Source organism: Camelina sativa, chromosome 3 (genome assembly GCF_030686135.1).
Source record: "Camelina sativa cultivar CO46 ecotype springtype chromosome 3, ASM3068613v1".
Classification (NCBI taxonomy): domain Eukaryota; kingdom Viridiplantae; phylum Streptophyta; class Magnoliopsida; order Brassicales; family Brassicaceae; genus Camelina; species Camelina sativa.
Genome location: NC_141882.1, coordinates 4,458,406 through 4,474,615, shown reverse-complemented (window position 1 = coordinate 4,474,615; position 16,210 = coordinate 4,458,406). Strand labels below are relative to the sequence as shown.

The 16,210-nt window shown below is 33.6% G+C and overlaps 3 protein-coding genes across 3 annotated transcripts; 1 reads left to right on the top strand and 2 right to left on the bottom strand.

The window, feature by feature from the left end:
- Window positions 1-3,127: 3,127 nt before the first annotated feature.
- LOC104769935 (sugar transport protein 1) lies at window positions 3,128-6,540 on the bottom strand. The gene is made up of 4 exons (XM_010494264.2): window positions 5,867-6,540; window positions 5,293-5,615; window positions 4,034-4,663; window positions 3,128-3,746 (listed from the first exon to the last, which is right to left on the bottom strand). Exons 1-4 carry the CDS (start codon window positions 5,997-5,999, stop codon window positions 3,267-3,269), a joined length of 1,566 nt encoding a protein of 521 aa, XP_010492566.1. The 5' UTR covers window positions 6,000-6,540; the 3' UTR covers window positions 3,128-3,266.
- Window positions 6,541-12,534: 5,994 nt separating this feature from the next.
- Window positions 12,535-13,954, bottom strand: LOC104769925 (syntaxin-125). The gene is made up of 2 exons (XM_010494254.2): window positions 13,279-13,954; window positions 12,535-13,182 (listed from the first exon to the last, which is right to left on the bottom strand). The coding sequence occupies exons 1-2, from the start codon at window positions 13,740-13,742 to the stop codon at window positions 12,750-12,752; spliced, it is 897 nt and encodes a 298-aa protein (XP_010492556.1). The 5' UTR covers window positions 13,743-13,954; the 3' UTR covers window positions 12,535-12,749.
- A 240-nt stretch (window positions 13,955-14,194) lies between these two features.
- Window positions 14,195-15,805, top strand: LOC104769916 (uncharacterized). Its single transcript, XM_010494244.2, has 4 exons — window positions 14,195-14,391; window positions 14,538-14,643; window positions 15,035-15,155; window positions 15,368-15,805. Exons 1-4 carry the CDS (start codon window positions 14,267-14,269, stop codon window positions 15,622-15,624), a joined length of 609 nt encoding a protein of 202 aa, XP_010492546.1. The 5' UTR covers window positions 14,195-14,266; the 3' UTR covers window positions 15,625-15,805.
- Window positions 15,806-16,210: the final 405 nt, after the last annotated feature.

Genomic DNA, 16,210 nt, shown 5'->3' with positions numbered 1-16,210 from the left:
TTCTGACTAATTAATTAAGAGCTAAAACTTTTAAAAAGAACTATAGAGAGGCTTCCAAGGGTTCTTTTGTTTAGTATTTCTTGATTCTTTATTATAAACCCACTAACAAAAAGAAACGTATTTACTAATTAGGTATTTAGAATGCAAAAAAGGTTAACATGCATACAACAACACTTCGTAAGGCGTTTTTGCTCCCATAATCTATTATTAACAAAATAAAGAAAAGGTTAGTAAAAAAAACTCAACATAACAAATTAAAAGAGATGATTAAACAAAAATAAAGAACTTAAATGTAGAATTTTTGACTATGTTAATCCACCATGTTTATGTGAGAATGAAGTAACCAAATTAGAGAATTAATTAGTTGGCTCCATGGACATTCTTAGGCCAAGTCCAATGGGACGGCAAAACTGTATAATAACGTGGAAGAATTTTTTTTTTTTTGTCTCCAACCAGACTGTATAATTTACACTATAATAGTGTGATTCATTTTTGTTGCACAGTACACCACTATATTTGGTGATTTACTGTAGCCAACGCCAAACACTATAATATTGTTTTTTTGTTTAAATGTTATTTTAAAAGCTTAGTTATATAAGAATCTACTTAAGTTTGTAATAAAAAGTAATATACCAAACCTGAGAAAACATTAAAATTAATTAGTAATTTGATTGATAATATATATAATAAAATTTAACTAACCATTAAAAATACATAAAATTCAAATAAACATAGAAAACACAACATTACAAAATAAAAACCAGAAAAAAATCTTCACCTAAGATATTGTAATATTGGGTAAAATCATCTTGATCATTTGGTCGGAATATATTAATTCTGAAAATTAGTATGATGTAATTTGTTTTTATTATTTTTACTTTATCCTTTTGTAATTTTATATTAATTAATAAATTAAAATTATTAGATGATTTAGAAAATCTTAGTTTTAGTAATATAATAATATAGAATAGTATTTTTAGTGTAATATTTGGTGTTGTGGTTGGAGATGGATTTTTTTTTAGTGTTAAAAATACACCAAATATATTGTTATTTCAGCATTAAAATGGTGTTTCGGTTGGAGATGTACTTTTAAAAAAAAAATATTGTATAATATTGTTGGATAATATTATTCAACTTATTTATTTTTTTTGTCAAGTCGTTTTTTTCAAGCATTCAATTAGAGACATTTATTTACATCCATAGTCATATAATACGCATTTCATTTAATTTACATAAAACAGTAATTACTACATATACACATAAATAATACTGCACAAAACTTACTCACTTAAATATCTAGTAAATATGGTGGATTAGTTATTTTCGGCTAAAAAAAATTATTGTTAGATAATAATTTTAAATGTAGCATTCTTGACTATGAATATAGTGGATTAACATATTATGTATACACTAAACATAAAACCGAACCAAACCAAACTAAGTTAACCGAATATCACAACAAGTCAAACTATTAGTTAATTCTTATACCGAACCAAACAAATCAGAGTTTAATTACATGATATATAGAAAGATTTACCACTGATCAAAATTAAATTTTTATATGTACAATCGAATTTTACTTCGGTTTGATTCGTTTCAGTTTGATAATAACATTTGGTTCGGTTCAGGTTGGATTTATAGTCTTCTTTCTTCATACAACCTTTCTAATCTTTATATACATTTATAAAATATATAATTGAAAAACTAATACGTTTTGCTGGACTTGCATTAAACGTATTTTAATTTTACGTGATACGTTAATTTTAACATATTGGCCTATACATCATATGTATATGCATTATATGTATTCTAATACGTTTTTTAATTTTGTAAAACTTATACTAAATTATTTTTTGATGTATATGCCAATATGTTAATCATAGCACTTGATAGCGTTATTTAAGAACACTGCTATATTAACGTGCAATAAAAATTCGAGGGTATGTTACTATCATTAGCCAGAAGGATCAAACCAAAATTGTGATTTTTTTCAACCTTAATGAGTGAAGTAATCGGTTACGTTTAAATCGGACTGAAATACCAACCGAATTAAATTAACACAAAAAGACATTGGGCGGTTCCGAATTACTTTCTTGGTTTCTAAGTTTCCTTTTACAGTGCCAAGACTCCTTTTCTTCTAATCTTTTAAGAGTAGTTCAAAAAAAAATTATGAGGTTTTTTGGATGCTTTAACGTTGACAATTGCATAACTTTTGGTAAACCCGCATTAGTGCTCTAACATACGCCTTTGGTGGTCATATATACTGTGTCTATACGATACATGACCGTTTTAGGTATACGTTTCATAAATACGGTTTGAATTAATACTGCTTCAAACACACACCAAGAATTATAGTTGTTGTTATGATATAAGTAATCAATTTGTGAAAGTTTATGGAAAACGAAGAATCTAGGTCGAAATTTTTTATTTTATTGATTGAGATGTTATAACAAATACAAAAACCAAGATATATAATTCCAAATTCCCAATCAGGAACCTCCTCAATCATCTTCTTCTCCGTCTCCAAAAGGCTCAAGAAGTAGTAGTGAGTTTAAGTTTGTTTGAGATTGGTGGAGAGAAATGTTAAGTGTTTAGTGGGTATTTATAGTGTTTTCACTAGGAGAGAAATGTGAAGGTTTAATTGATAATTTCTCTTTTATAGTGGATTAGTTGACTAATCTGTTTTATAGATATAGTTTGATTATTAAGGACAACTTACTTGTCATCAACTCATTATTGTTAGCTGGTAATCTCTAAGAGTTTATATATCGTTCTTAATTAAATTAACAACTTTGTTGGTGGCATGGGCCTTCACGATTATTAAAAGTATAATCAAATATATTGTTTTTATTTCAGAAATTAATTGTGCAAAGTCTCATAAATTGGTTATCACCCTTATAATTTGATTTCGATGGAATTATATTTGTGAGATATAACATTATATCACATACTATTATCTCAACGTATCCTCCCTCTTAAGTTTCCTGCAAATTGAAAATATAAGACTTGCACTCTTGCAAGCTTCCTCACATTTTTTGGGGCTTAACTACGACCTCTCTCATATAATATAATGGTAAGTGGTAACAGTCAAAAAAAGCAGCATGACGATATCGAAGAAAAAATCATATGCATAATTTCACCATGTGATATTGAATTATATAAACACCAATATATCTAGTTTAATACACTTTTTCCTTTACGAAATTAGAAATTACAAATCATTTTTTCTGTCTTAAAACTCTCATTTTAAAAAAAACAATGATAAATCAAACATGCTTAGTTCCTTGGTTAGTACTCTTGCCCATCTCAAGCGCATTCCCGTACTCACCATCCTCCACAAACCTTGACCAATACCAATGTGATCTCCACACTTGACCCATCTCCTCTATCGGAATCCCTTTCGTTTCCGGCAAGAATATGTATACAAATATCGACATCACCACCACGAAGAAGGCGAAAAAGAGGAATAACCCAAATTTCAAATGGCAAAGCATCATCAAGAAGATTTGCGCGATGATGAACGTGAAGATCATGTTTACCGACACCGTGATACTCTGCGCCGCCGACCTTATCTCCAACGGGAAGATTTCACTCGGCACTAACCACCCTAGCGGGCCCCATGACCAAGCAAAACCCGCCACGTAGATGCAAATAAACGTTACAACCACTATAGCATACCACTTTGGCAGCTCACCAGGGGTCCCGTCTACCCCGAACTTGGCCCCTATGCACGCTGCAACCACAGCCTACAATCACACCAGAAAAAAAATAAACGAACGACATTTTAATTAGTACAATGATATACAAACATAAGTAGTACCCAAAATTATAAGGATTAATTTCTTATTCATCAACATATATCGACCTCTAAAACGCATCTTCATCAATATACACATTAATCATCCTAATTAAGAATGACCAAATTACTAAATTGATCTCTAGACACATCTATATTTGGTACAAGTTCATATATTAGTTTAAATGTTTATATATGGATCCAAGAAATATATAAAGTAGTAATATTGTTCCTTACCTGACATATTAGCATTTGTGTACCGCCTTCAAGAAAGAGAAACCGACGTCCCCACTTGTCAACACCATAGATAGAAACAAGAGTGGCGGCGACGTTGACCGAGCCAGTGACCACGGCGGACATGAGAGAAGCATCGGTTGTGAAACCAATGGTGTTGAACAGAACCGGAGCGTAAAACATAATCACATTGATTCCGGTTAGCTGCTGAAAGAACGGAATCATAATGGCCATAGTAAGATGTGGTCGGTATTTACGGCGGAGGAGGTTTCTCCACGGGTCCTCAATCGACTGCGACTCTTTACTAGCGGCGACTAGATCGTCGAACTCCTGGCTGACGTCATCAACGCCGCGGATTCGCCTGAGCTTGGTTTTGGCTTCCTCGTGTAGGCCTCGCTCGATCATTGAGTTGGGAGTGTCGGGAAGAACGAGGGAGCCGAGGGTTATGATCAGGGCGGGAACCACCGCGCCTCCAAGACTGAGCCGCCATCCCCAACCGCCTTTGATTTTGGCGAAGAAGTAGTTGAGGACTTCGGCGACGAGGATCCCGATGGTGATGGAGAGCTGGAAGCCGATGTTTAGAGATCCTCTGTATTTGTATGGAGCCATCTCAGAGAGGTATAGTGGCACGGACTGTAAATAGAGAGATTAAACAAGGTTAATTATTACGTCATTCTTGTTCTACTAGTTCAAGAAGATACTGTCCGAATATGACCTTTTTTCCTAAACTAAAGATCCCGTCTCAATTAGTGGTCAGAGGTTTTTTATTTTTGTTTTAACTTTTAAGAGTTATTGTAACATATCCAATATGGCGTCAAAACAAATGAATACGTTTATTTTAATCACTGAAAAAGTCGAGTAAAGAGACCATAGAAAAGTTTTTAAAAAAAACTGACCATGTGGAACTGTGGATCCTAGCCGAAAAATATCAAAAACAAATTAAAATAAGTGTTGTATCATATAGTACAAATGTGGAAAATAATGATCGTCGTTGTAAAAAAAAAGCAAGAAAATTAATAATGTCAACTTGACCTAACTATTTCATGATTGTGTTCAATGGATGTGGTTGGCTTGGTCCATAACTCTTTTTTCACAAACCAAGGCACATTTATATCGGCCATATTATATAATCATAAAGTTTTTAATCTGTTAAATTCTATAACGACACGTAACAGAGTTATTTTCAAAAACTTGTTGGTTTTTTATCTTAGTTTAGATAATTAAATACTTATATGGTCAGTATATATAAACTATTTACGGACCTGATTAGCGAAACCGATACCAAAACCGAGCAAGATACGACCGACAATGAGCATCCAAACGTGTTTAGCGAAGCCATTGACCAAAGCTCCGGCGCAGAAGAGTATGCCCCCGAATAGCATCGAGAGCCGCCGTCCGAACCTTCTCGTCACGGTGGAAGCCACCAGCGACGAGATCAACGCCGCTAGGTACAGCGACGAAGTGAATAGCGTAAGCGTCGGGCTATCATATTGACAATACTGATTTGATGTCGCCTCCTCTTGCTGTTTCCGGTACACCGACGGGAAAAATCTCCGGAGAAACGACGGCATCGACGTCACACCACCTGTATTTATTTTTTTCAAAATTAATTTACAAAATTCCCCAAAAAAGAAGATCATACATGGGATGGATGAGGCCTGAGGGTGTTTATGACTCTATAGAAACATATGTGGCGATTTTGTAAATTTTTAAAACCAATAATTAATTCACTAGTAGGTGTTTGAAAAACTGTAACTGCTACTTTGGGGGTGTTGATGACTGACTGCATAGATACTTGTGGTGTTAAAAGACAAAAAAAAATAGTGAGATAATTACCGGAGATTCCGATATCGTATCCAAAGATGAGACCACCCATGGCAGCTACAACGCAAGTGAAGAGAACAAAGGGAGTGAGTTTGCCGGGATAAGCCCTTGAGCCATCTCCGACCACGAATCCACCGGCGGGCATTTTCTTTTCTTAAGAAATTATAAAAGAGACCCTTAAGCAAATTCTTTAGTACTCTTTTTTTGATGAACCTCTATTTTGTTTTGTTGGGATGTGTGTTTTTTGCAAAACAATAGGGAGAGTGGAAATTGAAAAGGAATAGATGGAGAGATCAGAGATTACTTATTAGAGCTAAGTTATATAGACAGTTGGGAAGAGAAGTGGAAAAATAATATGTTGAGCTGTCTTTTCTTAATTTCTTAGCTGTGTGAATCCATAATAATGCTTTGTAATTTATTTATCCACATCATAAGAATATAAGATAATTAAACAATGTGACGTTGTTTCATGATTTTGAGCAACTTGGTAACCGTTATGTGAACATGTGTTATTAACTGCATCATTTACATTTTGACTTTATGAGGAGCCTGTGGATTTTTTAACAATGTCATAACTTATACTGTATGTATGTCATATTTTAGATGATAAATTTCTTTTGATATATACCACATTCGGTTTATTCTAGTTTTATAAATGATAAAAATAGCAAAAAAAAATGGTAGATATGTAAAAACAGAAATGAAACTATTCTTTACATTAATTTTTATTTTCTTTGACAAAGAAAAAAAAAAAATAAAATTCTGAAAAAATGAAACCCAACAAAAGAAACTTAACAAAATTAAAGTCAGAGAAAGTAAAAAAAAAGTGGTCACCACCCACCAGAGGTGTTAGGAAAGTGTGAATGAAAGTGTCGCCGATGTACGCATATATGTGTAAATCAAATACTATTCGTTGACTTTTAAGACCCCACTAGATGGGTTCAACGGCTCTATCCAATCAATTCCCATATTTACACATAGCGATTAATGTCCAAATTATCTTTGTGTACGTAGTTTTTCAAGATTTTGTTTTCAGGATAATGTAAGTATGTAACTCATTAGTTAATGTTTCTTACATCCTCAAAATTGCTATATTTAGGTATTTAAATAGAAAACCCATTAACAAAAAGGTACTTTATTTGAAGACGTGTTTACAATAATGATATTTAGAATGCGAATAAACACATTTATAACATCGAGCCATTACTATCAGTTGTTCCATACGTTAAATATCGTGAACATATTCACTATCAAATTTCCTTTTATAAGCAAATACTTCAAAACCAAATAACTCATAACGTTTATAAATTGTGTATCACAAGATATCATAGAAAACAAATTACCAAAAGAAGAGTTGAGGTCGGTGGATTGGTGGCAAAATTAATTGAACACGTCATGAACTAATCAGCAAGGATCGCATTTCATTCCGACGGTCCAACTAATTTTCTTTATCTTCTACTATTTGGATAACATTAAATTCGTTCTGGATAATGTTCTTGGAGAATTAATTTGTTTCATGGGATGTAGCATGGTTTTTCTTGTAATACGTGACTTCAAATTTTTCTTTACAGATATAAAGTATTTTTCTTTGTCAATGTCGACCACTCAAAGATTTTGTTTATCTAGAAACAACATAACGATGCACTATTAGTAACGTGGAATGCTTATCCATATGTTTTCGTTTTAAAGGCGTTTTTGTTAATGTTCACATCTATGAATCAGTGGTATTAGGATAGGTACAAGATTTTAAGGATAGATTATTCATGTGTATAAGATACTCTTCTTCAATGTTACTTTATACGTAGCCATCTAATGTCATATATAGACTTGCTGCTAATTTAGTTTTTCATATCATATTTAGTCATCCATTCAGTCAATTATTGCTTATGGCTTTTTTTTTATAACTTGGATTGTTGCCCACAGGGTTTTTACTTTGTCATGAACTGCTTGTCCATTATTTACCATTAATTATTTATTTAAGAGTCAAATACTCAAATGTAAAGAAAATTCCATAGGTAAGAAGAGTACAGCTTTCAAGTAAAGAAAAAATAAAGAAAAGGTAAAGGGGGAAAAAGAAATTATTTAAAACAAAAAGGGTTTAAAGGTAAATGGCAAAAAAGATGGACTCGTTCTTTTCCCCAAATTCGCGGCACTTTTGTGAGTTCTCTGAAGTGAGATTTGGTTATTATTAACCCAAACGCACGGAGAAATCCCCAAAATAACATAATTGTCAAAGTTCCTGAAAAAAAATTGTGTAAATGAAATACTATAATAGTTGCTAGAGATATATTAGCATTTATCAAAGGGCAAATGGACGAATATGACTTTTTTGGGGAGTATTTTTAAATATTAAACGTCGCAGTGAAGCCTGAAGCGTGATAAAGACAATACCTTTTTATAAAAAGAAAATACATTATATTTTGGTACGAATAAAATAAAGGATGAAAACTAAATTTGTAAAACAAAAAGATGGTCCCGTGAGGTTTTCTCAAAGTAAAACAAAAAATATAGTACTATTTTAACATCAATTTATCTAATTTGATGTTTAAAAAAAAACGTACTATTTAACAAATACTAAATACAGTACCAAAATATATCAAATATAAAAAAATCATCAACGCAAAAATGAATGAAATTATGTTTGTGGGCATATTTTCATTCAAACTTTCCTCGTCTGACGTGAAGAATCATTTATAGGATAGCGGAATTATTGGCGGTCTAACGATATTTTTTAAAATGAACATCAGCAAAGATACAAATATCTCATCACCTATTTGTGTCAAAAACAAAATACATTAGTGTCTTTATTTAAATTAAAATAATAAAACTAGACTTTGTGGAAAAGACATAAAACATGAATAAGTAATAAATAAAAGAAAATCATTCACCTGGTACCAGATGGGGCCATATCTCATATGTACCACCAGATACACATAATTTAATTTCTGACAAATATGTTAAAATGTTTGGTTTAGGGGTGTTTAAATATGATCATTTAAAAATTACTCAAAAAGAAACTTGGACGAAGAAAATACGAAATCAATGTTATAAGAAGATTATACGGGAAGAAACATTTGACGAAAAGAAGAAACTATTCAGAAAGAAATTATTCTAATCAATCTAAAGGTGTCAAGGTCAACTAAAGGTGTGGTCACTGTGGCGCCCATTGTGTTTTGGTTTGGTTGATCCCGAATGAGAGACTTGTGTGGGTTCCATCGTCTGCTTGACTTCACGCGCTCAACCTGGTTTGACATTTCCTCCATTTAACGTTCGTTTCAATCGAATTTGGTTAGTTCGATTTTAAAGTAAGATGGTTTGGTTTGGTGTGCTTTGGTTAGTTCGGTTTATGAAATGGTTTTTGTTTTATAATTGACAAGAACCAATAGTTCCTGAGACTGAGAATGTATAGACCAAAATTATTAGTTAACCGAACGTTTTGATCTAATTCAATTACCATCGCAGCATCAGTATCGCTTATGTTTTTTAACTCTGGTTTAATTGGGCGTATTTTTTTGGTCCACCATAAATTATGATAGCAATGAGATGAGAACCCAATATTTTATAGCTGCGACTATTGACTCCTTAACAAGTCCAAAGATAAACAAACATCTTGGTGGTATGAATGGAAAAATCTATATATAATGTCTTGATAAAATTCCTACCTAATTAATGATCATGTCTCTAGTTTGGAACGGTGACATATAAAATATTCAAGAACGCAAAGCCAGAGACTTGTTCAAAGATTACTTTGGAGTGACTATGTAATGAGAATCTTTATAAAAATATAATCGCTAAAGTTAATCAAACTCGTCATGTCATGTTGTGACATTTTGTCTCTGTTATGAATTTTATATATAGTGGCATTGGTATACCGATGAAATTTCAGACATACTTTGTTTTCCTCGTAAGAGTCCAAAAAGTCCTACTTCTTTTGAATTAAAAATAGTTTTATAGATATCTACCGATGTTTAAATATGTAGAGTCGACGCTTGACTTTTTGATCATTTAAATTGATATTGCAGCTAAGCTCTCTTTCGTACTCTGATGGATAAGTATATGGACTTATTATGTAGGCATTATATATTGAGAATAGAATCTAGACTCATCAGTTGACTCAAGTTTTCAAATATGCGAACACGATTAATATAAGTGTTGGTTTGGTAACATATATAGTTATTGTTCAATATATGTGAAACAAACACAATTTTGCCAAATTGATAAATTATTTGATCGCCTTAACTATATGATGAATGCAAACGATTTCAACAGCAAAAGATAGAGCAAAACGAAGTCGAATCACTTCTTTCTTTTAAACTATATATTTATTGTATAGATTTCTGAATCCAAAACTTAACTTTTGTCATAAAATATTTTTAAGCTTATACTTTCTTTCTTCTTTTTGGTAATCGAGAGGGATCCATGGAAAATCTAAAAATAATATTGAATTTTCTTGTCATAAAACATTCAAAATGTCTAACACATAGTTGGAATTTCATAGAATACTCAAAACCCTTGTCGACATCAACTGAAAGTTACTTGACTTTGTAATTGCTTTTGTCGATAATGATTTTAAATGATATCGAAATTAAATATAAGAGCGTTGACGGTCGAATCATGTTCATGCCGTGCCGAACGGCTGAAACTAATGGGCGCTACCTAAGCAATTTTACAGCAAGACTTTGCTGGTCTCTCTCCCACGTTGACTTTCTTTTACATCTCATTCTGCGAATTATTTAGGAGAACAAATACCTAAAAAATCAATTAACTTGAAAATATGTTACTTGATTGGTTGTTGTCAGCAAACTAATAGTACTAAGCTTCACATACAAATTGATAATTGAATAATCATTCCACTAAACAACGTTCTGACGACTGTTAGTACTTAGTAATATTACTTTGGTATTTGGTCGTTTGGGCTCCCGCATCATTGATTCATATTTAGTGATCGTAGGAACTATGAAGTGATCTTGCATGAATATTTTTTAATTACCGGGATTATTAGGTTACTAGTTTTTGACCCGTGCATACGCACGAAATTATTATTTGTGAAATTTAATATAATAGAAGTTTTAGTAATCCTTTCAATAAAATTTAGTTGTATATTATCAATTGATTTTTAGTAATTTTAACAATATAATATGGTAGTATAATATCAATTTAGATGTTAATAGGAAAAGTAACATTAATTTGTAAGTACTTTACAATATAATCTGGTTTGAAACAGGGGTTGGAAGCCTAGGAAGTTACATCAACGAGAAGCGGAAGTACCCTGGAAGCTCTTCTACTTTCACAACCCTGCAACAATAACTAGAAGACGCTAACCGCAAGATAGAGAAACAATCAGCTCTACAAGCAGAGCATAAGGTAGAGGCTTCACGGGTTGCAGCTGAGGCTTTACGGGTTGCATCTGAGCAACAAGCAGAGATCTCACGCTTGGTGAGCTTCCTCAAGACTAACCCAAACTATGTCGCCTTCCTCGAATCTCAAACCCAGTGACTCAAACTCTGCTGATTTTCAAAGTTAGGTTCCCTCATGTAATATTTGCTTGTTTATTTGCTTGGATATTTGGATGTTTTTTTGAACTTTTGCAACTTTTGTAAAAACATGGTACTTATGTTTTTGTTTAATTTCATGTTTGTTATGTTTTAGTACATGTTTTCTTAATCAGTTTTGATATTACAAAATCAAATAATGCATTTTTATCAGAATTTTTTTTAAAAACATGATAATTAAACAGTCGCAAAAAAGTCACCAAAGCGTAAACAAAACAGTACCCAAACAGTCGCAAATGAGTAACATATCAGTCGCTAAAGTGTTGTAATTCAGTCGCAACTTTAGCGACTGTTGGGCAAGGGAAGAGTGACCCCAATTATCAGTCGCCAATTAGTAGCTCCATAGTGACTTTTTAGCTACACACTGTTTAGCGACTACGTATGTCAGTCGCCTATCAGTCGTGACTAAGTAGTTAGCGACTGTATAGTAACTGTTTTTGTAGTCGGTAAATCTATGTTTTCTTGTAGTGGTTTTTTATCAAAATAATGAAGTAAGACAACAGAAAATTATTTATCAAATTAACTATTTAACGAAAATACCATATATAGTTGATTTTGCTACAAGTAATGGTCTTAAACATATTGTTTAATAATTTCAACAATATATTGTAATCAAAAATATTTAGTAATATGTACTTTAAATTTTCTCTTTTTCGTGACCCTTCTATGAAATATTATATAACATATATAAATTATAAACTGTAGTTGAATCGTAGTATTATGAATATTATTTTCTAAGACATATATTAACAATTACATATGTACATTTCATATATAATTGAATAAAAATTTCAATTTATATTTCAAGTTAATAACGCATACATATTTCTAGTTATATATATTAGTAAAATACAATTGACAACGATACAGTAAGGTACGTCCGATAATTAAGAAAATGAATATAGCGGATTTTGACTTGGTATAGGGGATTTTCTTAATATAAAAGTTAGGGTTTTATATTCTTAAATATTCATAGTAATTTTATATAAGATAAGGTTTGTTTAGGTCCTAACGATGTATATAGGGTTTGAGATACTTACATTAATTTACCTTTTACAATGCATATACATGCTTCACTCTAACATATCAGCAATTCAGCATCAATGATTCACACAACATTGTCACATAAACACTAAGAATGGAGATATATACCCAAAAATATAGGATGTCAAAAGATTTACAATAATAATAACGAACCGGTTTTCAAAAATCTCTACAATTTTTTTCCATGGTTTCACCGTAATCTAACTATCCCCCGTTCCATATTGAAAAGGAAACAAAAAAAGAGGAGAAAAACAAGCAAAGAGATGATTTTGAGAATCAAGTGTAAATCTTTTGCAAATTCACTTCAACAAGAGCATTATGTGAGGTAGAAGGGGAATGAGAAGGAGGACAAAGATGATGATAAAGAGGATGATGGCGTAACAAGTCCATTTCCTCGAGCTCTTTTGGTATTCCCTTGCGTCTTGGAGCTGATCAGTCCCTCTTCTCACAAACGAGCTCGCTTTTGCAACATGGCTCTCTATGTTGTTCAGTTGTTGCCCTTGAGCTTCCACTAGAGCCGCCATGTCCATGAAAACTTGGTGCAGCTCCAGTAGATTCTTTTCTATCTCCTTCACTGCATCATGTCTCTCTTGGATCTCAGATATTGTGTCTAGGATTTGACCTCTTCCTTGGTCTTGAATCGCTTTTTGGAGAAAATTCTCGCTCTCACCGCTTGCAATCAAGTTATCAATTGTTTGCTCATCCGCTTTTTCACCAGTTATTGTGAAATACCTGCACCAATACTAACAAAATCACATATCTTGCGAACCAAGAAAACAAACAAGAGTAATAGCTTGTAATATAAGAAACTTAAGGAAAAACAAAGACCTGCGCTCTACGGTTTCCTTATACTCAGCGTTCATACGAGCACGTAGACCTTGGAAACTATCCATCAAGTCCTTAAGCTTCTTCCCAAGACCGCTAACCACAGACGATCGAGTCCTATCCGTTGACGAACCAGGCCCACAACCAGGGACATTACGGCTGTTAGCATTAGCTTTCTCTAAGGCTTCAAGCTTCTGCTTAATGAGTTTGACCCTTTTAAGGACCAGAGCAACGTCTCCATCCATCTTAGCTCGTAACTCCTTCACCTTCTTGGCATTGTGCACCGTCTTGCACTCTTCGTTCTCGTCTTGAAGCTTCTTGTAAAGAGTCTCGACTCCTTTCATGTCATCCTTCACACTCTCGACATCCTCGAAGAATTTGTCGAGGTTCATCGTTTCTTGACCTGCCTCAACATCCCCCAGTTGAGCTTGGTTCCTCTTGAATGAATTAGAAAATAAATCGTTCATTTTCACTTCTTTTTCTCTGACTTAATTAATTATGTACAAACGTTTTTTTTTTTTTTGGTTTTGTGTTTTTTCGTTGAACGTTTTTGTTCAAAAGCAATAGTTGTTTATGATGAACATCACCATCGTCATCCTCTCTATGAGAGAGAGTACGAGGAAGAAGATGCTTAGGAAGTTTTTTGTTTTCTTAAATTTGAGTGGAAAAGAAAAAACTTAAAGTTTTGTTGGAAGGTTTATTTTGTTTTGTTAGAATGAGAGACACAAGCCACTTTTGGTAATTGTCCAAATATAGTCAATGGCATAACTTCTCTTAACCAAATTAGGTTCATTTGATCAATGACGTTATCACCCTTGAATTGGGCCAAGCCTAGAGTTATTACCCTTCTATTGGGCCTAACCTAAAGCCCAATTGGAAGTCCAATTTTGCGTTCCTGCTTCTTCTTCTTCTTCCTTTCGACTTGGCGTTGATTAAACCTCACAAACCCTAATTTTTTACCTGAATCGTTTCGTTTCCGAAGTATCCGGCAATGAAGGTAAACTTGGGTGATGAGGAGCCGGGTTCACTGGCAACGCCGGCAAGAGGTAGGCACATTGGGAAGAGAGCTCTCAGGAACAAAAGCCTCACCGTCTCTTTTGACGAGAAAGATCTCACGTATGTATAAAAATTCTAAAATTTACTGCTTTTTAATCTCTCCCTAATCGGATTCAGAGTCAAAATACTCAATATGGGTTATCTTGAATCGCTGTTTGTTCGTTAAAATTAGTTCATTTTTCTGATATATGTTGTTTTGTTGGTAGGGATTTTGTGACTGGATTTCACAAGAGAAAGAAAAAGAGAAGAAAGGAAGCTCAGAAGCAGCAGGAGGAAGCTATGAGGCGGAAACGAATCGAGGCTCGTAAGAAGGTGAGAGCTTATGGAATTGTTGCTTCTCTTTGTATCTTCTTTATTCTAAATGTGTGTCATTCGTCATCTATGCGTTAAAAGATTAGTCTTAAATTCTTAGTTTTAGCTAAACTTTATGATTTTATGGGAGTTTTGAATCACCATCTTTTTTGGTAAGAGGTTGTGCCATGAGCTGGTTCTGATTTGTTTCAGTGGAAATTGAAGTTTTTGTTTTGTTTTGAATGCGAATGTTAATCCAAAATGTAACATCTCTTAGTAAGGAATGCTCCTATTGACCGTTTTGATTTGAGGATAATATGCCAAAAAGATTGTTAGTATTCAATCATTTTGTATTATGTGGATTTTGATTCTTGATTCAAGATGTTCTGAATCTAGTATCTGAGCTTTGCAGAGGAAATTGGAAGAGCTAATGGTTTCGGGTCAAGGCCAGGATAATGAAAATGGGGAAGCTAAAGATGGTGAAGAGGAGGATGCAGAGGATGAAGAATCAGAGCCTGATGCCTCAGCTTCTGGTATCAATTTCATTATCACTTTAGTTTTCAGCATGAAGACTTTTCACCCTTTTTTTTTTTTTTTTTGTGAAAGGAAGTTCTTGATCACGCAATGGTTGATAGTTGGAATCGAGAACTTGCAATGTGCATTATTGAGTGTCTTTTCTCCATTGATTGTGTGTGCTTCTACGGGCCTTGGTCTAATATGTGCTGTGTTTCTTTGTGAATAAAAGGCACGACGATGTATGACACGGGCGAGCTGAAAATAACTGTGACAACAAGCGAGATATCTCGTGAAGAGGAAGAGCCTGTTCGCAAGGAAAATACCCAATCAACAGAATCGGGTTCCACGGCCAGAGCCTCATCAGAGCAGCCTGTACCTGTGAGGAAATCCAAACCCATGAAGCAGAGCAGGAAACGTTCAGGCACCAAAACTATGAAGAAAAGGGAGAAGAAGAAACAAGCAAGAGGGATTAAGACTTCGCGGTAGCAATATAGATATCTGTTGTCCTTTGGAAGTGATACTCTCGCAGCTCCTGATGGTTTGGATTCTCAAGATGTTCGGATCGGGTTTTTTATTCTGTGGTTGAAATTGTGGGTAGCAATCGGATAATGTTGAATCTTGTAGTAACAATCACATTTCTTAATCAAATTTTGTAATGTTTAAAGCCTTTACCGTTCTCATTAACTTGTCAACTCTCACGTTTGGTTTTATTGGTGGCTGGCACCAACTGTTGTGATTGAAGGTTAATCGCTGCGTTGGAGGCTACCCGTTTTGATGGCCACCAATCGTCATTGCAGTTCAATGTTCCAATCAGAAACGGTTAAAAACATCACAAACAACTTATTTACCGAATCACTCTTCTAGTTTTGTACGTTGGAGGAGGATCCGGTCGTGCCTAAAAATCTTAGTAGTATATAGTCGGGAGAAAATAGAAATGGTGAGTACGTTACAAACAAATACGTTTGCATATCTTTCCAAGTTAAAACAATCCTTCTTTGTTTTGTGTGTGTCGACTGAAAGTGAAATATCTGTTGAGAGTAAGATAACGTTAAAAATAAGTGGTTTAGTGGTC

What these genes read in the sequence shown, in the direction of transcription:
- LOC104769935 (XM_010494264.2), bottom strand. Translation starts at nt 5,999, where the DNA reads ATGCCCGCCGGTGGATTCGTGGTCGGAGATGGCTCAAGGGCTTATCCC. An exon ending in ATACGATATCGGAATCTCCG is followed by an intron (nt 5,616 to 5,866) that starts GTAATTATCTCA and finishes AAATAAATACAG; the next exon opens with GTGGTGTGACGTCGATGCCG. An exon ending in CACAAATGCTAATATGTCAG is followed by an intron (nt 3,747 to 4,033) that starts GTAAGGAACAAT and finishes GTGTGATTGTAG; the next exon opens with GCTGTGGTTGCAGCGTGCAT.
- LOC104769925 (XM_010494254.2), bottom strand. Translation starts at nt 13,742, where the DNA reads ATGAACGATTTATTTTCTAATTCATTCAAGAGGAACCAAGCTCAACTG. An exon ending in AAGGAAACCGTAGAGCGCAG is followed by an intron (nt 13,183 to 13,278) that starts GTCTTTGTTTTT and finishes GTATTGGTGCAG; the next exon opens with GTATTTCACAATAACTGGTG.
- LOC104769916 (XM_010494244.2), top strand. Translation starts at nt 14,267, where the DNA reads ATGAAGGTAAACTTGGGTGATGAGGAGCCGGGTTCACTGGCAACGCCG. An exon ending in GAATCGAGGCTCGTAAGAAG is followed by an intron (nt 14,644 to 15,034) that starts GTGAGAGCTTAT and finishes TGAGCTTTGCAG; the next exon opens with AGGAAATTGGAAGAGCTAAT. An exon ending in GCCTGATGCCTCAGCTTCTG is followed by an intron (nt 15,156 to 15,367) that starts GTATCAATTTCA and finishes TGTGAATAAAAG; the next exon opens with GCACGACGATGTATGACACG.